The sequence below is a fragment of the Trichosurus vulpecula genome, chromosome 4 (genome assembly GCF_011100635.1).
Source record: "Trichosurus vulpecula isolate mTriVul1 chromosome 4, mTriVul1.pri, whole genome shotgun sequence".
In the NCBI taxonomy this organism is placed as follows: Eukaryota; Metazoa; Chordata; class Mammalia; order Diprotodontia; family Phalangeridae; genus Trichosurus; species Trichosurus vulpecula.
This window is the reverse complement of record NC_050576.1, coordinates 181,176,708-181,200,474: the sequence shown is the minus strand read 5'-3', so window position 1 is coordinate 181,200,474 and position 23,767 is coordinate 181,176,708. Positions and strand designations below refer to the sequence as shown.

Sequence of the window (23,767 nt, the reverse complement as noted above, 5' to 3'; positions counted from 1 at the left end):
GAGACTTTACTACATGATTATAATCTCTCTTTTAGATGTAAGGTTGCATAACTAAGTAATTGGCAAAGTCAGGCCGAGAACAAAGTATTTCTTTCTATTTTGCTATTTGGCCCAACTCTGCTTTAGTAGGTGATTTCTGTTAATTACTGAGGCCTGTGTTTTGTATATTTTTGCCAGTAGCCTCAAATTACCTTTAGTTCATGTTTTAAAAGGCTTTGTTAAAAAAAAAAAGACCTAAAAGAATGGGGGCTCTGAGTTCTTGGAGTGAAGGAGAAATGACCTTAGTTCTTCATTAGAAAGCTATATATTCACCTTCACTCAGTCAGTTTCTATACCAGCAAACTATATAAATGATGCTATTTGCCTTCTGTATAGATGATTGCAGCCAATGTACTTTCCAAAGAAGAGTTTCCAGACTTTGATGAAGAGACAGGAATCCTTCCTAAAGTGGATGATGAAGAAGGTAACAAACCACTTGGGTTTGGTTGGACTAAAATAAAATCAAGAAGGTATTTTCAAGTTGAGGTGTATAGGACTAGCCAGTTTGTAGCTTGGTTTATGTTAGAGAAAGGTGTTTTGAAAGTGCTAAATAAATACTCTCAGAAAAGCATTTTCAACATGCTCGACTTGATTTAAAAGTACTAACAAGCAATTAGATCAAGATATGTGCCAACCCTCTGAAGAACATGGGAAGGGGGCAAGAAGGAAGTTGTTTTTATTCCTTTAGGTACCAATTAGTTGAGAGTCTGCATTCTTTTGAACTTGATTACTGTTTAGGCCTTTGGCAATGTCCTGGGTGATGGTGGTTTCTTTTTATAAGTGTTACCTAGGTTTTGGTAAAAAGAATCTGGGTTTCTTCTTTTGTTCAATCTTCATTTTGTGGGGATTTTAGATGAAGACCTGGAAATTGAACTGGTTGAGGAAGAACCTCCATTCCTGAGAGGACACACCAAACAAAGCATGGACATGAGCCCTATTAAAATTGTTAAGGTGAGAAATGTTGGACTTAACCTGGAAACCTCAAAGGGGGCTTCATTCTCTTAGGACAAAAAGAATATAGTCTTCCCCTCCCCCCCATTATTTATTTTTTAGAATTTTTTTCTTTTTAAATTTTGAGTTCCAAATTCTCTCCCTCCTTCTTACCCATTTTCCACCCACTGCGAAGGCAAAATATATATATAATGTGTGTGTATATATATATATATATATATATATATATATATATTTCCATATTAGCCATATTTCCAAAGAAAAAGAAAGTAAAGCAAGAAATTATACTTCAATTTGTGCTCAGAGTTCATCAGTTCTCTCTCTGGAGGAGGATGGCGTTTTTTCATCATGAGTCCTTTGCAATTGTCTTGAATCACTGTATCGATCAGAGTAGCCATGTCTTTCGCAGTTAATCATCGTTACAACATTGCTGTCGCTGTGCACAATGATCTCCTGGTTCCTCTCCTTTTACTTTGTATCAGTTCATATAGGTCTTGCCATGTCCTTTCTGAAGCCACGCCCCTCATCATTTCTTATAACACAGTAGCACTTCCTTGAAATCATATGCCCCAACTTGTTCAAAACTGATAAGCGTCCCCTTAATTTCAAGTTTTTTGCCACCACAAAAAGAGCTGTTATAGATATTTTTGTACAAATAGGTCCTTTTCCTTTTCCTTTGATCTGTTTGGGGTTAAGACCTAGTGGTGGTATTGCTGGATCAAAGGATATGCACGGTTTTATAGCCCTTTGGGCATAGTTCCAGATTGTTCTTCAGAATGATTAAACTAGTTCACAGGTCCACCATCAGTTTATTAGTGAACCTATTTACCCTCAGCCCCTCCAGCGTTTGTCATTTCTGATAGGTGTGAAGTGGTACCTCAGAATTGTTTTAATTTGCATTTCTTTAATCAATAGTGAAAGCATTTTTTTCATATGAACCTAAATAGCTTTGATTTTTCTTTCTGAAAATTGCTTGTTTATATCCTTTGACTGTTTATCAATTGAGAATGGCTCTTATTTTTATGAATTTGACTCAGTTTCCTATATATGGGAAATGGGATCTTTATCAGAGAAACTTGCTGTAAAATTTTTTTGATACTCATTGTCTATGGTATCTTTTTAGCAAAAGGTAGTTTCCCTGAGTATCTCTTTTAATTAGGTCTGTTTTTGCTTTGGCTTTGTCTGAGATCATGAGTGCTAGCCCTGCCTTTTTTAACTTGCTGAAGCATAATAGATTTTGCTCCAGCCCTTTATTTTAACTCTGTATGTTTCTGTTTCAAATGTATCTCTTATAAAGCAATGTATTGTTGGATTCTGGTTTCTGATCTACAGGGTGTCCCTAAAGTCTGGACACATAGGAAAAAAATGCGTATTTTGAAATATTTGGAATATTGACAGACCTTAGCACCCTTGACTTCTTTTTCTGGGGTATGCTAAAGGGGAAGGTGTACTCAATGAAAATCACAGATGCAACACACTTGATTGAACGCATAAAGAGTGAACGTGCTAAAATTGACAGCAGTGTGGAGCTACTGCATCGAGTTCACATGAATCTTGCAAAACACATCAACCTTCACATCACAAATGATGGAAACATGTTGAAGATGTTATTTGTTAACATTTCAATTAAAAAAATATTGTTGAAAATTTCATTCATTTCATTTCTTGAAAATATGCATTTTTGCCTATGTGTTCAGACTTTAGGAACACCCTGTGTTCTGTTTTCTGTTATCTGCTTCTGTTTTTTGGGTGAGTTCATCCCGTTCACATTCAGAGTTATGGTTACTATGTATTTCTCTTCATTCTATTTTCTTCTGTTAAAAATATTCTTCTCTCTCTCTTTTTATCCTGTCCTTCTTCAGGAGTCTGTTTTACTTCTGACCACTGCCTCCCTTAATTCTCCCTTTTATCATTCCCTCCAGCCCTATCTCTTATCCCCTTCCCTTGCTTTTTTCCCTGTTGTGTGAGATGTATTTCTATATACAATGGAGTGTGTGTATTTCTCCTGTCTTTGAACCATTTCTAATGAGAGTGAGGTTCAAACATTGTCTTCTCCCTGCCCCCCATTTTTCCCTCCATTATAAAAGCTCTTTCTTGCGCACCTCTTTTATATGAGGAAAATTTCCCTATTCTCCCTCTTTCTTTCCCCTTTTCCCATTGCATCCTTCTTTTTCATACCTTAATTTTTTTTTTTTTTGGAGATCATCTCAACATAATCAATTCACTCTCATGCCCTCTGTCTATGTAGATTCCTTCTACCATAATAATGATAAAGTTCTTAAAAGTTGCATGTATCATCTTCTCATGTAGGAATATAAAATGTTTAACTTTATTGAATCCCTTATGATTACTCTTTCATGTTTACCTTTATATGCTTCTCTTGAGTCTTGTGTTTGAACGTCAGATTTTCTATTCAGCTCTGGTCTTTTCATCAGGAATGCCTGGAAGTTCTTTGTTTCATTAAATGTCCATTTTTTCTCCTAAATACCAAATTTTGCTGAGTAGGTGATTCTTGGTTATAATCCTAGCTCCTTTGCCATCTGGAATATTGTATTCCAAGCTCTCTGCTCCTTTAATATGGAAGCTGCTAAATCTTGTATGATCCTGACTGTGGCTCCATGATATATAAATTGTTTCTTTCTGGATGCTTGTAGTATTTTCTCCTTGACCTGGGAACTCTGAAATTTGGCTATAATTTCCCTGAGAGTTTTCATTTTGGAATTTCTCTGAGGAGGTCATCAGTGGATTCTTTTAATTTCTATTTTACGCTCTAGATCTAAGATACCTGGGGCAGACTTCCTTTAACATTTCGTGAAATAGGATGTCAAAGCTCTTTTTTTTTTTGACCATGGTTTTCAGGTAGTACAATAATTCTTAAATTATCTCTCCTCAATCCATTTTCTAGATCTGTTGTTTTTCTGGTGAAATAGTTCATATTTTCTTCTGTTTTGTCATTCTTTTGCTTTGTTTTGTTGTTTCTTGATGTCTTATGAAGTCATTAGCTTCCATTTGCCCAATTGTAATATTTTTTATTTTCTTCAGTGAGGTTTTGTACCTCTTTTTACATTTGGCTTATTCTGCTTTTTAAGGAGTTCTTTTCTTCAGTGAGTTTTTGTGCCTTTTTTACCAAGCTTAATTCTCTTTTCTTAATTTTCTTACATCACTCTTTTCTTTTCTCAGTTTTTCTTCTACCACTCTTAATCTGTTCTTGAAGGCTTCCAGGAATTCTTTTTGGGCTTGAGTCCAGTTATTTTTTCACTGAGGCTTTGCTTATAGCTGTTTCTCACATTGTTGTCTTCTGAGTTTATGTCCTGGTCCTCTCTGCCACTGTTGTAGCTTTTTATGGTCAAATTCTTTTTTTGTTGTTGTTTGCTCTTTTTCCAGTCTATTTCTTGATTTTGAATTTTATGTTAAATTTGCAGCCTTCTCACCTGGGGGTGAAGAGCACTATGCTAAGCTTTAAGTTTTTTTGAGCTACTTTCAGAGCTGAGGGTCTCCCAAGTTTTCAGTGCTTCCAAGGTGGTATGATTTGAGGACAAGTGTGGTCACTGTTCTTGTGGTCTGCGTTTTGGTCTTAAGAAGGGTCCTTTCTCACCTGCAGGTGTAAGTGCTAGCCTAGAACTGCATATAGGCAATAGAGTTGCCAAACAGTGCCAGCTACACTCAGTGCCAGCAAAAGGTCACTATAATCTCTTTTCTGACCTGTTTTCTGAATGCCTCCCCCGGCCACCACTCCCCCCCTGTACCCCACCCCCTCCGCTCCATACACTTACCATCTCTGGTCTGAGAGTTCCTGAAGATGCTGCTACTGCTGCTGCCACTGTCAGAATATAGGCTTGAAGCTGGTTATTTTATCTATGTAAGCCATCACCCTTGGAGTCTATGCTGCAGCCAGACATTTCCCAAGAGTTGAGGTCCAATGAATTCTGAAGGTGCCAACCTTTGGCACACTTTATTGTTCACATGTGGTTGTCTTGTTGTCACTGCTGTTACTAATTCTCTGGCATCTTGAAAAATAGAATAATCACCTTAAAGCTTCAGAACACTTTTAAAAGGTTCATTTTGCTACTAAAAGGTAGGCCCCATTTCAATTCAGCAAAGCTTTTTTCAGGGCCTACTGGGTGCAGAACAGGTGCTGGGGAAGAGACAGTTTAGCTATGATTCTGTCCCCACTCTTAGGGGAACTTAAAGCCTAGTAGGGAGAATTGAAGGCTATACTGTTTGGGTGGGGTAGGACCTCAAAGGAGAATTCTTATGGTTTTTTTTCCCATTCTCCTAGAATCCTGATGGCTCCCTGTCCCAAGCAGCAATGATGCAGAGTGCTTTGGCCAAAGAAAGGAGAGAACTCAAGCAGGCCCAGCGGGAAGCAGAGATGGATTCCATTCCTATGGGACTCAACAAACACTGGGTGGATCCTCTGCCTGATGGTATGACCCTGGGGGAGAAGGGCTTATTAGGAGTTCTCCTGTTGAAGCTCCCACCAATGGCCCAGATTGGAAATTAATGCCACTTATTTTTTTTTGACGGGCCTTAATTTCATTGTTGAATTCGTTTAGTTAAAATTCTGGTCATCTTTGTAAATGATTAAAACTGAAGCTAAGCCGTTGTTGATGGGGGTGGTGTTCTGGAAGATGTTTATTTGCCTGGGAAAATGTCCCATAGGCATGGTACCTACTTGTATTTTTGTTGCTGGAATTGAACATTTTCTTTTGATGTTTTTTAATACCACTTTCATTTCCCAAATGCTATAAAAAATTATGAAGCAGCATTTGATTCAGTAGAATAAAACACCTCCTTAAGGATTTTCTTCAGAAAGGTGTCTCCTCTGCATATTCAGAATCATTCTAAATTCCTTACATGACATAACAATAAAAATAAATGGTCACTTGCTCAGTAACTGTCTCATAAGCATCGGGTGGAGTGTAAAGTGAGGAGGTGTATGCTCACCAGTGGTGTGTGCCATTGTGTTAGAGGAGATCCAGGGCAGAGTCCAGGTTGAGGGATAGAGAGGTGTCCTCCAGTGGCTTCTACTTGGGTTCAGCCTTATGCTGACTGCAGCCAGTCCTGGAGCATTTCAGAGCCTCCCAGGAGAGGACTCTCACCTCAAAAGAGTTTTAGCCTGACTCTCTACGTTGGAAAGAACAAGTGGATGAAGAATGCCTCTTGCCAGGCCTTGTTATAAAGGTTATCCATCTGTGTGTGCACGTGTGCACACGCACATACACACGTGCTAGGAGAGAAGCCTGGATTGGTTTCAGGAAATTGCACAGTGTCTTTAAGGTCTTCAGACTTCTCCTGGAAACAGGCCTGTCTTTTATTGCTGATATTCCACCAGCGTAGTAGGACTACAAGACAGGAAATATATCTGTTTCTGGAGCACTGAAAGTGTTTATCACGTAGGGTATAATGGAGATAGGTGCATGGTGGGCATAAATAGGCTTCAACATATAACCAGTGAAGAAAGAACAGGAGTAAAAGATGTCATCAGTGAAAAGTATGGTAGGAAAATACAGGCTAGTCACACGGCAGGCATGAAGAATGGCAGGTGGGGTGTATGAGCATGCAGTTGGTGTCTTACTGATATCAGGAGGAAACAAGACAGACCTCCAGTGGTTGGGCAGACTCTGTGGTTCATTTATGGGAAATCTTGAGTAAGAGTCATTCAGGACGAGCAGGCATGAACAGGTTTAGATACGCATCTTTGGGGCACTAGGTGGTACAGTGGTTAGAGCGCTGGGCCTGGAATCAGGAAGACTCCTCCTCCTGAGTTCAAATCTGGTGTCAGACACTCACTAGCTGTTTGATCATGGGCAAGGCACTTAACCCCGTTTGCCTCAGTTTCCTTATCTGTAAAATGAGCTGGAGAAGGAAATGGCAAACCCCTCCAGTATGTTTGTCAAGAAAACCCCAGGTGGGGTCATGAAGAGTCAGATACGACTGAAAAATGGCCACGTCGGAGAGATCATGGATATATTTGTGCCTCTGAAAAACACTTAACGGTGACTGTTCTCCTGTAGAACTCTAGTAACAAAACAAAAACAGCAAAACAAATCAGCACAGCAGAAGCAACAGGCGGTGCATGTCACAAATCCAAACCACTACTTTTCTGCTGAGAGTAGGAAAAAGGGTGTTTCAGCATTTGTCTTCTAGAACCAAGATTCCCATTTTGTACGTAACCAAAGCAGTCTGTTGCCTGTTAGTGAGGTTGCCATTTATATTATTATAGTCATTGTCAACTTTTCCTGGTTCTAGAAAGCCAAGCTTTAAGAAATCTAAGTTGATAATTAGATTTGCAGGGATTTCAGTTTAGCTGAGGAAGCAGCATGTGTGTTGTCCTCTGCCTGTCATGTTAATCTTGTACCCTGGGTTGCAGGCAGTATAGAGGAGTGTGTTTGGTAACTTGCTGAGTGGTTTGTTTTTCGCTCTAGTGGATGGGAGGCAGATTGCTGCCAACATGCGGGGCATTGGGATGATGCCTAATGACATCCCAGAATGGAAGAAGCATGCTTTTGGGGGCAACAAAGCATCTTACGGTAAAAAGACCCAGCTGTCAATCATCGAGCAGAGGGAAAGTCTCCCCATCTTCAAACTTAAAGAGCAGCTTGTTCAGGTGAGAGATTATTTTATGGCCAAGTGGAGAAGGAGCTCTCCTAAAGAGGAGAGGAGGCCATTTGAGGGCAGGGTTCTCTGGAAGAAAGCATGTAGGAATCGAAAGACGATTTTCAAAACATGGGGGAGACATGCTTAAAGGAATATGATTTAAGTTTGAAAACATTCTTTTAAAATCCGTATCTCATTACACAACCCTTTCTCTGTTAAAAATGAAAACGTTTGAACCTAGGAACTAGAACAGAGTTCTGATTTGTGAGGACATTGTGCTAAGTGGACCATAGTACTGGACTATGTGAAATTAGCATTGGACCATAAGCTAGAATGATAAAACAGCCACAGAGTCAGTCAGGGCAAAGCATTTGTGTTTCACATCGGGGTGTTTGTTAGAATTCATTAACAGTTTCTTATCTGTTTCTGATGCATCTTAGGCTGTTCATGACAATCAGATTCTGATTGTGATTGGAGAGACAGGTTCTGGGAAGACAACACAGATCACACAGTACCTTGCTGAGGCAGGTTACACATCCAGGGGGAAAATTGGATGTACACAACCTCGAAGGGTTGCGGCGATGTCAGTGGCCAAAAGAGTGTCTGAGGAGTTTGGTTGTTGCTTGGGACAAGAGGTAAGAGGCCAAAGAAAGCTGTTACTGAAGGGCCTGGTGAAAAGCTGGGAGATCTGAATTTTACTGTGTTCCTCTACTATCAAATAAAATAATGAGTCTGGCTATGCAGGACAGCCAGCTGGCCTGGATATCCTGTCGTAGCCAGCTTGAAGATTGCAGTGAGAAGGAAATTTGGGTTTATGTAGGAGGTTTTGTTTCTTGTCTATTCCAGGTGGGTTACACTATTCGTTTTGAAGATTGTACCAGTCCAGAAACAGTCATCAAGTACATGACAGATGGTATGTTGCTCAGGGAATGTTTGATTGACCCCGACCTTACTCAGTATGCAATCATCATGTTGGACGAGGCTCATGAGAGAACAATTCACACAGATGTGCTCTTCGGATTGTTGAAAAAGGTACCTAGACAGCTCCTGGTGGTGCCATCTTCCAGCAGATGGGAACAGGCTTGGCGGAAAGTTGGGGGAAGATAATTGGTCCCACAATAGGTTGTGAAAACCATCCTCTTTTGGTTGTGTGTATTAATATGACCAGAGTCCCTTTTTTTTTAATAGACTGTGCAGAAACGGCAAGACATGAAGCTGATTGTTACTTCTGCCACATTAGATGCTGTGAAATTTTCCCAGTATTTCTATGAAGCTCCCATTTTCACCATTCCAGGCCGAACATATCCAGTGGAAATTCTCTACACTAAAGAACCCGAGACAGATTACTTGGATGCCAGCTTGATCACAGTTATGCAGATCCATTTAACTGAACCACCAGGTGAGAGGATGGATCTGTTTTACTCCTAGACTAATATGCCTGGTTGAGAATGTGTCTCCTCCCCAGCACCATAACTGATCTTTTCAAGGGCAAGGCTTTCATGAAAAATGTAATCGTCAGCTGCTGGTTGACTTGGCTTTGTTCCTCTCCTGCCTAAATACCACTACTCATTCTATGCAGGTGACATCCTGGTGTTTCTGACTGGTCAGGAAGAGATTGATACTGCCTGTGAGATCTTGTATGAACGCATGAAGTCTCTGGGTCCTGATGTACCTGAATTAATCATCCTCCCTGTGTATTCTGCTCTACCAAGTGAGATGCAGACCCGGATCTTTGACCCAGCTCCTCCTGGTAGCAGGAAGGTAATGCCCAATTGATTCACATTGCTTATGTCTCTGATGATTTTTGAGTAATCATGCTGAGAGTTGCTTAAAGTTAGTTAAACTAGTAAACTAAAGTTAACACCTGCCTTCTCTTCCCTTCCTACAGAACTGCTTTTTCTTGCCACTTTTATGCGAGATAATTTACTCCCTTTCTCCCTCTCTCACCCCTTAATTTGATTTTTTTTTAGATATCCTTTCATATTCAACTCACCTTGTGCCTTCTGTCTCTCTATATATGTATATTGCCTTCAGCTACCCTAATACTGAGGTCTCATGAATTGTACACATCATCTTTCCATGTGGGAATGTAAACAAAACAGTTCAACTTTAGTAAGTCCCTTATGATTTCTCTTTCTTGTTTACCTTTTCATGCTTCTCTTGATTCTTGTGTTTGAAAGTCAGATTTTCTATTCAGCTCTGGTCTTTTCACTGAGAAAGCTTAAAAGTCCTCTATTTTGTTGAAAGTCCATATTTTGCCTTGGAGCACGATACTTAGTTTTGCTGGGTAGGTGATTCTTGTTTTTAATCCTAGCTCCATTGACCTCTGGAATATCATATTGCAAGCCCTTCAATCCCTTAATGTAGAAGCTGCTAGATCTTGTGTTATCCTGAATTGTGTTTCCACAATACTCAAATTGTTTCTTTCTGGCTGCTTGCAGTATTTTCTCCTTGATCTGGGAGCTCTGGAATTTGGTGACAATATTCCTAGGAGTTTTCTTTTTGGGATCTTTTTTGGGAGGCAATTGGTGGATTCTTTCAATTTCTATTTTACCCTCTGGTTCTAGAATATCAGGGCAGTTCTCCTTGATAATTTCTTGAAAGATGATATCTAGGCTCTTTTTTTGAACACGGCTTTCAGGTAGTCCAATAATTTTTAAATTGTCTCTCCTGGATCTATTTTCCAGGTCAGTGGTTTTTCCAGTGAGATATTTGACATTGTCTAACATTTTTTCATTCCTTTGGTTCTGTTTTATAATATCTTGATTTCTCATGAAGTCACTAGCTTCCACTTGCTCCAGTCTAATTTTTAAGGTAGTATTTTCTTCAGTGGTCTTTTGAGCCTCCTTTTCCATTTGGCTAATTCTGCCTTTCAAGGCATTTTTCTCCTCATTGACTTTTTGGAGATCTTTTGCCATTTGAGTTAGTCTGTTTCCTTTAGCAAGTCATTGACTTGTTTTTCATGGTTTTCTCACGTCACTCTCATTTCTCTTCCCAATTTTTCCTCTACTTCTCTAACTTGCTTTTCCAAATCCTTTTTGAGCTCTTCCATGGCCTGAGACCAGTTCATGTTTTTCTTGGAGGCTTTTGATGTAGGCTGTTTGACTTTGTTGACTTCTTCTGGCTGTATGTTTTGGTCTTCTTTGTCACCAAAGAAAGATTCCAGAGTCTGAGACTGAATCTTGAGTGCGTTTTCGCTGCCTGGCCATGTTCGCAGCCAACTGACTTGACCCTTGAGTTTTTCGTCAGGGTATGACTGCTTGTAAAGAGTACTTTGTTCCAAGCTTGGGAGGATGCGCCATTGTTTTCAGAGCTATTTCTATACAGCCAGCTCTGCCGCACCAGCACTCCTCCTCCCCCAAGAACCACCAACCTGGACCTGACTCAGATCTTAAGCAGGCTCTGCACTCCTGCTCTGATCTGCCACTTAATTCCTCCCACCAGGTGGGCCTGGGGCCAGAAGCAACTGCAGTTGTAGTTCTGTCCTCAGAGCTGCACCATTTCTGCTGCTCCTGGGGCAGTGGCCCAACCATGAACTCCTTTCACTGTCCCCCGCAGTTTTTCCCACTAACCTTCTCTGTTTTCTTTGGTGTTTGTGGGTTGAGAAGTCTGGTAACTGTCACAGCTCACTGATTCAGGGCGCTAGGGTTTGTTCCACCCGGCTCCAGGTCTGGTTGGTCCGGGGGCAGCCGATGCTGGGCTCTGCTCTGCTCCCAGCTCCATGTGATAGACCTTACCCAGTGACCATCCAGGCTGTCCTGGGCTGGAGCCCTGCTTCCCTCTGCTATTCCGTGGGTTCTGCAGTTCTATAATTTGTTGAGAGCCATTTTTTCTGTGTTTGGAGGGTCCTGGGGGAGAGCCCTAGGCAAGTCCCTCCTTTCCAGCTGCCATCTTGGCTCTACCGCCCCACTCATTCCCTTTCACCTACCCCCTCTTCCCTTCCATTTTAACAGCTTTTTCTTGCCACTTTTGTGCGAGATAATTTACCCCATTCTATCTCTCCCTTTCTCCTTCTCCCAATATATTTCCTCTTTCACCCCTTAATTTTATTTTTTTTATATATCATCCTTTCATATTCAATTCACCCTGTGCCCTCTGTCTCTATATATGTATATTCCCTTCAACTACCCTAATATTGAGAAAGGTCTCATGAGTTACAAATGATTATTTCTGTTTTTGCTTATTCTTTCAGCCTATTTCCTAACTTGTGACTTGATGTTAGGGCCAGGCTCTACACATTTTTGGAGAGAAGGTATGGGCTGGCCCTGTTGGTTGCTTTCTTGGGGCCTTGAGTATTACATTTTTCCAGGATCTCAGGGACAGCTAAGGATGGGGACGTTCAACTCCCAAAGCAATCTGATCCATGGCAAAGTCTGACTGCTGCCCTTCTGGTCTGAGCTCTGTAAGCTTCTGATCTTATTTTAGATCTGAGGAACAGTGAACTGCTGCTGGACCCATCCCCTGTCGGCCATCTGGGAAGCTCTGCTAGTTAAGAATGACATTGCCGTAGGCTTCCCTTTGGTCTGTAATTACTGCCCTGGTTATTCTTCTCCAGGCTTCAGGCTGGGCTCTAAGTTGAAACTGGGATCTTCTTCCATTCTTGGGGGGTCCAGGGCACAGTGCTACTGCCTGTCTTTCTCTTAGTGTACTGCCCAAGGCCTGGTTCTGCCCCTTTGTCACCCCTCAGCACAGGTCCCCTCCTATCTCCACCCGGGATCTCTTACTGGTGACAGAGCTGCCAGTTGGCAGCTGTCCTTGTGCCCTGGGCCCAGGACGAGTCTGGCGTCTCCTCTTGCCCTGGTGCTCAGCTTCTCCCCATGTAGAGTTCTCTGAACAGCTTGCTTCTGGGCAGACCCTCTCCCCAGTGTCCACAGGCCTCTGCATCTCCCTTAGTATCAAGGATTCAATCTGGTGCGTTTTCTAGGTGTGAATGGAAGAGTTGAGGGTGTGGGTGGGCATGGGAGGCAGTCCTTGCTGTATGCCTTGGTACTCCACCATCTTGATTCCCTGCCCTATAGTGGGCTTCTGATTGATCTTTTGGCCTCAGGTCTCTCAGCACTTGTCAGAGCTGACACTAGGTAGTTGCTTACTAAATGTTTACCGACCACTTGACTTTATCCATTCTCCATAGAGCTGTCAGTGATCTTCCTAAAATATGACCTCCTCCCCCTGCCGCCCCTCCTCCTTGTCCAGTGAACTCCTGTGGCTCCCTGTTGCCTTCAGGTTCAAAACAAAGTCTTTGATTTGGCATTTAAAGCTTTTCACCACCTGGCCCCTTCCCTTCCCTCTGCCTTCTAGAATCCCTGGCTTCCTTTTAGCCTCAGCACAGATCCCACCAGGTGCAGGAGGACTTCCTGTCCCCCTAGTTGCTAGTGCCTCCCCTGTCAGCTTACTTAGCATATCTCCTCTAAGTATATCTTAATTGTTGTTCCATCGTTTTTCAGTCATGTCTGATTCTTCATGACCCTGTTTGGAGTTTTCTTGGCAAAGATCCTGGGGCAGTTTGCCATGTCCTTCTCCAGCTCATTTTACAGATAAGGAAACTGAGGCAAACGGGGTGAAGTGACTTGCTCAGGGTTGCATAGTTAGTAAGTGTGTGAGGCCAGGTTTGAACTCATGAAGGTGACCCTTCCTGACTCTAGGCCTGGTGCTCTATCCACTACGCCACCTAGCTGCTCCTCTCTATGTACTGATCTATTTGTATGAGAATGTGCCCTCCTGGAGGGCTGAGACAATGTTTTTGCCTTTTTTTGTTTCCCTAGGGCCTAGCACAATTTGTGATCCATAGCAAGCCCTTAAAAAGTGTTTGTTGATTGATTGGTGGCAGCTGTCTTTTCTAAGCATTAAGTTTCTGTAGCTAAGCTGTAGGTAGGCAGTCTTTTGGGGCCAGTGTGATGCTGGCATGCTGTAAGCTGTGTTACAGCCTCCTAGCAGTGACTTTTCCCAAGGCATCATCTTTTATTAGCTAGGCTTCTGGGTAGAAGAATTGTGGCAGTGCCAAGGCGAGACTAATAACCTTTTAGATCATGTAAATTGCTGTACCCAGCTGATGAAATTTCTCGACCTCCTTTTATGGTTGGAAAATTTTCTCCCATGTTACACATATGTGAAAAGCCCATTTTGTAGTTTAGATGTCCCTGAGGGCAAGAGAAAAATTTCCTTTTGCGTTGGCTAATGTGATACCAGAAAGTCTTTGCTTTCCCAAGGCTCTGGAAAATTAAAATTTTAGTAATTGGCATTGGGTCTTGACAGTGAGCTAGATAGCAATTTTATCTGAGTAAAATGGTCTTTGATCAGCTTTAGTTTTTCCCCTTTTCCTCCCCCTCCTTGTCCTTTCTCCCTCAAGCTCAGGGATGGTTTTTCCTTCTTACATAATTTGTGAGCTGGAAAGGACCTCCTCCTCCTTCCCCCCTGCCGTGAGACAAGGATCCCCTCATCCTTCCCAGATAGAATTGTCTTCTCTGTTCGTTGTCAGAGCCTCCAGAGGGGAGAAGGACATATTTCCTTGGCGATGTGTCCCAGTATCTCACACCCTTTGATTGCAAAGTTTTGCACATCTGCATTGCCCTTCCAGCAGAAAAACAGCTGCCACAACTAGTTGTGTTTCTCACCTGCAGGTTGTAATCGCTACCAACATTGCTGAGACATCTCTGACTATTGATGGGATCTACTACGTGGTGGACCCCGGGTTTGTGAAGCAGAAAGTGTACAACTCCAAGACGGGGATCGACCAGCTGGTGGTGACTCCCATCTCTCAGGTACACAGACTCGGCCCTCATAGGCGTGGAGGTCAGCTCTCAGATGGGACTCACCAGCACATTTTCCAAAAGATTTGGTTGCATTTTTCTTAAAAGTTTTGCATGTTCTGCTTTTGTACGTTGCACTGTTTTTGAGGATAAGTTTTCTTAGTGATGATATTATGCCTTACTTTTGAGCTGGATAAGGGGAGTGTTTGGGGGTGTGCTTTTTTGGGGGAGTTTTAAATCTGTAGAGTAGGATTTTTCAATTTCTAAAATTGTGGATTCTTTTCAGAACTACTAATTTGGACTCTACCATGCTTCAGCCTAGCCTACCTAGGTGGAAGAGCACATTAAAAAAAATATAGAGATACAGATGACTAAGACACTGATAGTTTGTGGCAGATTTGTTTTCCCTGTAATTGTAACATTCTGCTAATCCAGTTACAACAGCAAAAGGCCATCATGGAGAAGCAGATTGATAAGTTGTTGGCATGACCACTTTTTGTTTCAGGACTTAGAGCCTCTGTAGACTATTGAGGCCTCCCGGGAGTAGTTTAGAGAATTGCCCTGGTCCAGTCAACTGGGTGTCATTTTAAGGTGCTGCTGATTATGGTGTTTTTCTGGATCATATGGGTTGGGTGTGAGCTGAAAGCACTTAGCACATCCTGGTCAGTCTTCCCTCTAGTCTCAAAGACTGCCTTTTGGTTTGTAGCTGCAGCAGAAGTTTGCACAGCCCGGCAGTTTCTGTACTTTTGCTGCTTGGACTTAGTGATTGCTCTGTCAGAGCAGCTTTCCTGCTCTAGGGGTCTTTGCTAGGCTGCCCTGGCCACTGGGCCCATAGCCATGCTGCAGGCATTGAAGTCAGACGTCACACCCTCCTTGGTAGTTGCTTTACTTTGGATCATTCTTCAGCAGCTGTTTGAATGTCTTGTTATGAACAGGTTGAGAGTTAGGACATCGGTGGCCTTAGAAATGATCTGAATGGTAGTGGAATAAGCCAGGCCCCATTTATGATTTTGCCAGTAGCCTATTGCCTGCTTATAATTATTTTCTCCACCTCAGTAACTGTTTAACACATATGCTGTTTCTTCATGCTCCTCTTTCTAGGCACAGGCAAAGCAGAGAGCAGGCAGAGCTGGGAGAACAGGGCCCGGAAAGTGTTACAGGCTTTACACAGAACGTGCCTACCGAGATGAAATGCTGACCACCAACGTGCCTGAGATCCAGAGGACTAATTTAGCTAGCACGGTGCTCTCTCTCAAGGTAGACATCACTGTCCCATTGCATGGAGTGTTGTTGTCACTCAGTCATTCAGTTGTGTCCAACCCTTCATGACCCTGTGGACCATATGGTCTGTGGAGTTTCTTGGCAAAGATTCTGGAATGGTTTGCAGTTTCCTTCGCCAGTGAATTAAGGCAAATGGAGGTTAGGTGACTTGCCCAGGGTCACACAGCTCGTATTGTGTCTCCAGGCCCAGAGCTCTATCCATTGAGCCACCTAGCTGTCTCCAGGCATGAGTGTTAGCGCAATTCAATTATAAAGCTTTTAGTAAATTAACCTCAGTTTTATGAATCTCCAGTTAATACTCAAGTAATATCATAAGCCAGTTACTTTGAGTCAAATGCAAATGGCTGGCATAAGTGGTTGCACCATAGCTAAGCGGATATATCTTCTTCAGCCCCAGTCTTTTTCTTTTTTGAGATTATAACAGATTGGTCATTTGACTTTTTAAGACTTTAGTTAATAACATTAAACAGTGACATTTGAAAAATGTCATTAGTATCAAACCAAGGTCCTAACAGTCCTATGACAGTACAGTTTCTTGAAGAGTCTTAGTTTTCAAGCCCTTTTCCCAGTCTTTTGAAAAGTCAAAACAAAATAAGCTAACACCAAAAAAAAAAAAAAATGTAGAACTAAGCTGTGAGATCAGAATACAGACTGGTCCTTTGGGAGCTTGGTTTTCATTCTGAATGATTTCTCTTCCTCTCTTAGTCCTCAGTGGAGAGCTTCATTCTCTCTTGGCAGGGGCAGCTGCAGGAGTAATTTGCCAGATGATGGCATTGTCCCCATGACAGTTGATGTTACTCTGGAGCCCTGTCACTTTATTGGTGCAGAGTGCTCCACCGTAATTTATTATTTATCCTCTGTGAGGGGAAAGAAATCTGCCATCCTCTCTGCTGTCCTAGCAAAGAGGATGTGATGGCAAAAAGAGTGTTCATTCAACGAGACAAGTACAGTGAACATAAATCTTAGGAACTTTAGGGAATAGAAAAGAAATAAAAAACATTGGATCTGTTCTCGAGGTTCTTAAAGGCCAGCTGGAGAAATTAAATAAGAAGGTGTGCTGTCTTTTTGGGGCATGAGTTTTGAATTTCTGTGAAATTACAAACTTTGCTGAAGCCTAATTTTTGTCAGGGACAAAAATCAGGATTTCTGGAAGGTGGAATGACATTATCTTCCCCTGGTCTAAGTCCTGGGGACCCATGCCCTGCTCTCCTTTGGCCTGTTGGCCACTATTGATTTCTTTGGTCGTCTTTCTATTTTGTACTCGAGGAACCAAGTGCCTGAAAGGGAAGTGTCTGAGAGTCTCTGCTTTGTCCCTGTAAACAGTCACTTGGGATGCCTGGTGAGTGGGGTGATGGTTTCTCTCGTTTCCGATCCAGGCCATGGGTATCAATGACCTGCTCTCCTTTGACTTCATGGATGCCCCCCCAATGGAAACTCTGATTACAGCCATGGAGCAGCTGTACACGCTGGGAGCCCTGGATGACGAGGGTCTGCTCACCCGTCTGGGCCGTAGGGTAGGTCACAGTCCCAGCCTCGCAGCACCCCCTTCCTTGCTTCTTGTTCCCCAAGGTCTTCTTTGCCCCTGTCAGTGAGCACTTGGGGGTTCCCCAGACTGCAGCTCTGAGCCTGCACACCGCACCTGGTTACCAGATACCATTCAGGAATAAGCTACTTCCTTTCCCTAGTCTAATACGCTCTGGTCAAAATTGATTTCCCCAGGCGTGGGTTTTATGGGCCAAAAGCTTAGATTTAGTGAATGGCCACCTGCCCCCTCAACAGTTTGTTCTGCACGCAGAAACCATTGGAGGAGGGGTCTGGGAAGGCATGTCCCCAGGGTGTGTCCTTACTAGCCCTTCCGGGGAGGCCTTCCTGACAGGAAGCAAACACAGTTTCTCTTTCTCCCTCTAGATGGCAGAGTTTCCCTTGGAGCCAATGTTGTGCAAGATGCTGATCATGTCTGTGCATTTGGGCTGCAGTGAGGAGATGCTCACCATCGTGTCCATGCTGTCAGTGCAGAACGTCTTCTACAGGCCCAAGGTGGGGGAGTGCATGTGGTGGGCACGCTGAGCTGGCTTGGGGGGAGCCCTGGCCTGGGGTGGGCCCTTTGGGTCTGGATTGGGCAGGAATGCATAGCTGTTGTGAAGAAGAGAATAACCTTGTGCTCCTTTGATTGGCAGGACAAACAAGCCCTCGCAGATCAGAAGAAAGCCAAATTCCACCAGACTGAAGGCGATCACCTCACTCTCCTGGCTGTGTACAATTCTTGGAAGAACAACAAATTCTCCAACCCGTGGTGTTATGAAAATTTCATCCAGGCTCGCTCCTTGCGCCGAGCCCAGGACATCCGTAAACAGATGTTGGGCATCATGGATAGGTGAGCCTAAAATCTCACTTTTTTCCCCTCGTTCTCGCCATGCAAGATCCAGAAGTATTTATTGCAGAATCTTTTGAAGTGGCTTGGCATAGAGTGAGTGCTTCTGTTCTTCTACCTTCTGTACATGATTATTGCCCTCCGAGTCTCTTCACATACAGCTGCCAACTCCTTCCACGAAAAAAATCCCTTCCAAAACTGAAAACCAAACTACGGCCACCGACAAACCAACCCATCTCTCCATCTGCTCCATTTTTAATAGCTTTTTTTGGTTACAAGTGAGTGCAGTGATGCAGATTTTTGCTTTTAAAAATCCCACGAAGGAGGACATTTTCTTTGTGATCAAAAAAAACCCTAATTTGGCAAACCTAATTGAAGAAACTAAGACCTTAGAAGTAAAAATTCCATTTGGGAAAGTACCTGAGTGATTTGGGCTTATGCTCTGTCCATTCTGTAAAGCAGCTGTCCCTCTCTAATGTTTAGTGGTGGAAGTAGGGCTCTCCTGTTGTTTGGGGGGAGGGGAGAGTGTATGTGTGTGGGAACGTGCATGCGTGCGTGTGCGCGCGCGCGTGTGTGTGTGGGGGGGTGGGTGGGCAACCTCTCACAACAGACTGGTCCTATGTCTTTCTCCCATTTTTCTTTGTTCTGCTGCATAGGCATAAACTGGATGTGGTGTCCTGTGGCAAGGCTACAGTCCGTGTACAGAAAGCCATTTGCAGTGGTTTCTTCCGAAATGCTGCCAAGAAGGACCCACAGGAGGGCTATCGAACTTTGATTGACCAGCAGGTGGTCTACATTCATCCCTCCAGCGCTCTCTTCAACAGACAGCCAGAATGGTAGGCCAGCAGTACATAATGTAGGGCACTTAGATGGTGGAGGAATCCCACCTGTATATTTCTGTGTATGAAAGGACAAAGATTAGTGGGATCCCAGCTCTATAGATGTACTACCTTCCACAGGAAGTCTCAGTTCCCCTCATTATTAATAGATAATCATGTGAGACCCCTACACCTTCTGGATAAACTTTCCTTCAAATTTACAAAGCTAAAATATGTGTTACTGCGCTTTTTTCCAGCACGTCTTCTAGCCCTAATGTTTCTAAGAGGATCAGAAACACAAGTTTGACCTCTACGGGTGTCAGTAGGGGAATCATATTTTCTTCCAGTTCTTATTAGCCTGACTGATTCCTCTGAGGCTGTAGATCTCTGGGTATATTCACATTGGGATGATTGTTGCGATTCACCATTGCAGGACAGACAAGGTCCTTTGGTTCATAAAAAAGCCAAATTCCACCAAACCAAAAGTCCAAAATGCAGTGTCACATTAATGATAAGCAGAACTCAGTGGAATAAGGAACAAAATAGAGAATGCCTGAATGGGGGAATGTTTCATAGGTTTTGTTGTGGACCAGGGTCACATAACCCTACAGTTTTGAATCTTGTGCTTGTCTCTCCAGGGTGGTATACCATGAGCTGGTGCTGACCACCAAGGAGTACATGCGGGAGGTCACCACCATTGACCCCCGGTGGCTAGTGGAGTTTGCCCCAGCCTTCTTCAAGGTCTCGGACCCCACGAAGCTCAGCAAGCAGAAGAAGCAGCAGCGGCTGGAGCCCTTGTACAACCGCTATGAGGAGCCTAATGCTTGGAGGATCTCCCGTGCTTTCCGGCGGCGGTGATGAGGGAGCCATGGGTTCTGACACAAAGTGCTCAGTTTCAGGTCTCCACTATGGGACTAAGGCCCAGGACTGTAGTGACTTTTGTTTAAAATGCACTGCAAGGAGCACAGTTGTCCTTGGGTTGAGAGGCCCCAAAGCCAAAGCAGGACATTCTGAACTTGACTCTCATTTCGTTCCTTGTGGTGAAATCCTCAGGAGACAGGAGTTCACCCCGGCCTTGAGTCACATGCCACCCCCTTGGCTGGGGCGAGCTTGGGGCCTGTGAATGAAAGGTATGTAGCACCTTTTTCTGCAGAACTGGACCAGGAGGAATTGTTACATTTGTGAACAGCTCATGCTACAGAATCCTCAGACCAGAGGACCCTGACATGCCAAGCACTTGCATGCCCACCCATCTGCCCATGGTTTTTGAGGACTTAACAGCAGAGCCCACTGGTGGCATTGCCCTAGCTTTCCATCTACTCTCCAACCTGTTTGTTTCATCAGGCTTAAACTCTTTGGAAATACGTATTTGTTTATTTTTAAATATATATGTATATTTTTTTTTCCTGTAGTTGTTTCTTTTAGCTAAAATGTTAGTATATTGGCTAGTCTTGGGGAGAGGGAGATTTAGGACCTGCAGCTTGGGAGCACATGGTAAAGGATCTCACGCCTTCTTCCCCCTGCCTGGAGCTACAGCCCCTCACGCCTGGGTTGGGTTTAGGCAGGACACACATGTCAGACTGGAAGTCTTGTCTTTCAGCGCTGTCTCTAGCATAGTTAAGAACTATAGGTCACCCAGTGATTAACCACATCCATTCCACAGAACACTTAAGTCTAGGGGTCTGAGTGGTTACAGATGTTGGATGCAGAGGGTTTTCCCCCTATACAATGTGTAACGTGTCTTATTTCCTCTTTAAAAATGCTAGGTGACATCACAACTTTTTATTTTATTTAATTTCCACCCCCATCACTCTCTTCCACAAAGTAGGCCCAGTATTCCCCCAGGAACTCTTGTGAATTTTAACAAAGAGGCTTTCTGTGGCGAAATACATATACACACAAACACCTTGTTGGAGATGGGTTGTGGATGCTTAACAGCTGCACTCTGTGTCCTTCTGAAGCAGGACCTGAATTTCCTTTTTCCCAACTCACCTTTTCTAGGTCTTTGTGGGTATATGCCTCATCTAGCCTTGCTTTTTCTGCAACCTCAGAATGGCAAGCGCTGCCCTGTTTGAGTAGTGGGCAGCACCTGTATGAGGCACTGACATGGTGAAAACTGCTTTTGTGCTCAGGAGATGCTGGGGAATAGAACAGGCTCCCCAAAAGCGACTTTGTGTGAGGAAATCACTGAGGCCCATGGTGTGTCCTGGCATGTGTCTGTCTCCTGCTGTCCAAGCTTTTGGTGTCCTTGAGGTGTCACCGAACTTTAACTGGTTCTAAATTCCCCACGTTGGACTTTAGGTGGTCATTAGGCCGTGTTCTCTCAAACGAGAACATCTCCCCTCCGTGCTGTCTTGTTTGTTGGCCGTGCCTCCATCACTGATTTTGCTTCCCCTCTTGTCCCGTTAGAGATGGAGGACCAGGTTTTAATGCAGTGTAAAGGTGGGGTCAGAGGTCTGAGAAAGGCTTTATGCTTTGTGTGACTTGGACAGGCTTTTGACTTAACCTCATTGGGCCTTAGTTTTCTTTTCAGTTAAATGAGAAGGTTAGGCTTAGGTGATCTCTAAGGTCTTTTCCAGCTCTGATGCTGCTCTAGTCTTCTATGCTGCTAATTTGTGGGGGAGCAGCTATTAGTATCAGGGAGTGGGACCTCACTAGCGTCCATGTCTCAGCCTTCCATCTTGCTCACTTTTTGTTGGCTCACCCCTAAGTTGAGTTAAACTCTTTTGAGCATCTCTTTGAAAATCCAGGCCAACTGCTGGGGAGCAGATGCCCCATTTAGCAGTTGTTCAGGGCTGAGGCAGCAGGAATTACTTAGGGTGTTTGGGAGGCTTCCTTCTCTCCCCGCACTAGGTACACCTTTTCCTTTTCTGTGTGAGGAAGTTGAATGTTGAACCTGAAGGGTCCCGGGAAGTTTGGGCCCTGAAGAATCAAGAACATTGTGCTGGGTTCACCTTGGAATGGTCCAGCAGAGAAAATCAGCTTGAGGGCCTTAGGAACAGAGGCCTTATGTTTGGTAAAGCTTGCAAAGTGAGGCCAAGAGGGGCCCAGGGATAGAGGAGGCTGGGCAGAGAGCAGCACAGCTCAGCAACCTTACTCCCTATCCATTACCCCCCAGATTTGGCAGTATGACAGAGAGCAAGTCAGGTGTGTCAAGACAAAGCTGGAGGTGTACTCCTTTATTATCCTACCTTGTGGTCTTTGAGTACAGCTCCCCCTTTCCCTATCGACAGCGCTACCCTGCTACAGGGGCAGTATGTGACTTTCTGATTCATCAGTGGGAGGGGGTAGCTTGGTCGGCCACCTACCAAGTCCAAAGACAGCTGACAGTGGTTTGGGTGGCCATGTAGAATGCCTCCTGGCCTCCAGCTCTGTGTGTGTTCCAGTTACCTCCTCTTGGAGAGCTTGGGTGAGACACAACCTTGTGGCCTCCTCACCCCACGCCCACGCTGGGGGCCCTGCTGAGTCTACAAGCCCTTCTGACCTTCCACCAGGAAAGATCAACATGGGTTGTGGAACTGGGGCCTGTGTAGATTCCTTCCCCGGAGCTGCTTCCCCGCCCTGTCCATTTCAGGGCAGAGATGGTGCTCCCAGGAAGAACTGCGGTCAGGATTGGACTGTGGCTCTTGCACAATGGGGTGCTTGTTTCCCTTCCCTCAGTTCGTTTTTTCCCTGACATTGGGTGATGGCTGGGGAGAGGATATGGGCCTCATGCTGGGAGCTGGAATCTTCCTGGTTATGAAAGTCTATTATTCTCAGTGGCCCAGCAGGTACCCAAGCTTGGGAGTTTCCTGCTCTTTTCATCTGATTTGTGTTGTGTATGCACATGTTTCCTGCATATGCATGTGTGTATTGGATCTCTGTGGGGTGTGTATGGGGCTAAGGAATCCTCCAACCCACAGCTTGATCTCATTCAACCCACAGTAACCCTGCTTTGACCACCTTGGCTGTGTCCGAGATGATCATTTCCTCTCAGTGGATTTCCATTTATTTGGTCAAGCTTCTAGCGATTGAAGAGCAGTGAGCAATGGCTAATCCTACAATTAGGTTTTCAAGGGGCATCGATCCGAAATTTAATTCAGTCTGTTGACTTTTTTTCCCCTCTTCTTTTCCTATTTGCCTCTCCCTATATTTTTCCTTTTCCATTTTTTCTCTCCCTTCGGTGTATACTCTGGTTATAATGTGACATTGATGTATATTTTGATTATTTGTATGTTAAATGAGGTTTTATGTTCCCTGTCTGGAATTTTTTAAAAAGCAAGTGAATCAAAAACATTTTTCCCCCTCAGAAATATAAAGTGAAACATATTTTTGACTTGTGTGTGGCGCTTAACCTGACTTCTTTCCATCACCAAGGGAAAAAGATCCCCCTTCCAAGCTATTATGTTGTGCCTAACTACAGAATCTTTTAAGGGCTATGGTTAGAGAAATGTGGGCCAGGTCTGTGCCAGGCTACTGAATCACTCGGGATTTGGTTAACCAGCTTCCATGTCGGCCTGCTTTTCTTGATGTTTTCTTTGCTCCATGGGGTTGTAGTGGTTTGAAAACAGAGATTTATCTGGTGATCACCTGTTTTCCCTACCTCCCCGAACTGGGTCTAGCCTTAATGGGGAGTGGGGGGGGCTTCTGTTTAATCTCGGTTCTTCCTCCTAGTCCTATCCTGTCCTCCCACCGTTACACCCACCATAGCAACATCACCTGTCTCAGTTACACACAGCTCAGGTATCCCCATCACCTCCTTCCCTGTGTAGCCTCCCTCCCACCCATACTAAACTTGGCCCCAGGAGTCAGATTTCTTCCAAACTTGGAAGAGGAGAAAATTCTTTTCTCCTCCCTGGAAGAACGTGTCTATTTGGTTCCTCACTGGCCTAACTCCCAGGGCATACTTTGGCTTCCCCCTCACATCCTGCTGCCCCCATCCCCAGCAAAAATGCAGGGATGACAAGCAGCCCCCTCCGCCT

At 43.9% G+C, this 23,767-nt stretch overlaps 1 protein-coding gene across 1 annotated transcript in view; it reads left to right on the top strand.

Annotated features, from left to right (window-relative positions):
* The window catches only part of DHX8 (DEAH-box helicase 8), a 31,033-nt gene extending 7,912 nt beyond the window's left edge, over positions 1 to 23,121 (top strand). Inside the window, exons 9-23 of the mRNA XM_036755178.1 lie at positions 376 to 463; positions 893 to 990; positions 5,270 to 5,417; positions 7,419 to 7,600; positions 8,031 to 8,225; positions 8,437 to 8,622; positions 8,779 to 8,989; positions 9,170 to 9,351; positions 14,208 to 14,348; positions 15,438 to 15,593; positions 16,994 to 17,131; positions 17,526 to 17,654; positions 17,795 to 17,991; positions 18,645 to 18,824; positions 19,445 to 23,121. Of these exons, the coding sequence (XP_036611073.1) occupies positions 376 to 463; positions 893 to 990; positions 5,270 to 5,417; positions 7,419 to 7,600; positions 8,031 to 8,225; positions 8,437 to 8,622; positions 8,779 to 8,989; positions 9,170 to 9,351; positions 14,208 to 14,348; positions 15,438 to 15,593; positions 16,994 to 17,131; positions 17,526 to 17,654; positions 17,795 to 17,991; positions 18,645 to 18,824; positions 19,445 to 19,664 (2,451 nt within the window). The 3' untranslated portion in view covers positions 19,665 to 23,121. The remainder of the gene's footprint in view (positions 1 to 375; positions 464 to 892; positions 991 to 5,269; positions 5,418 to 7,418; positions 7,601 to 8,030; positions 8,226 to 8,436; positions 8,623 to 8,778; positions 8,990 to 9,169; positions 9,352 to 14,207; positions 14,349 to 15,437; positions 15,594 to 16,993; positions 17,132 to 17,525; positions 17,655 to 17,794; positions 17,992 to 18,644; positions 18,825 to 19,444) is intronic.
* The last annotated feature ends 646 nt before the right edge of the window (positions 23,122 to 23,767 follow it).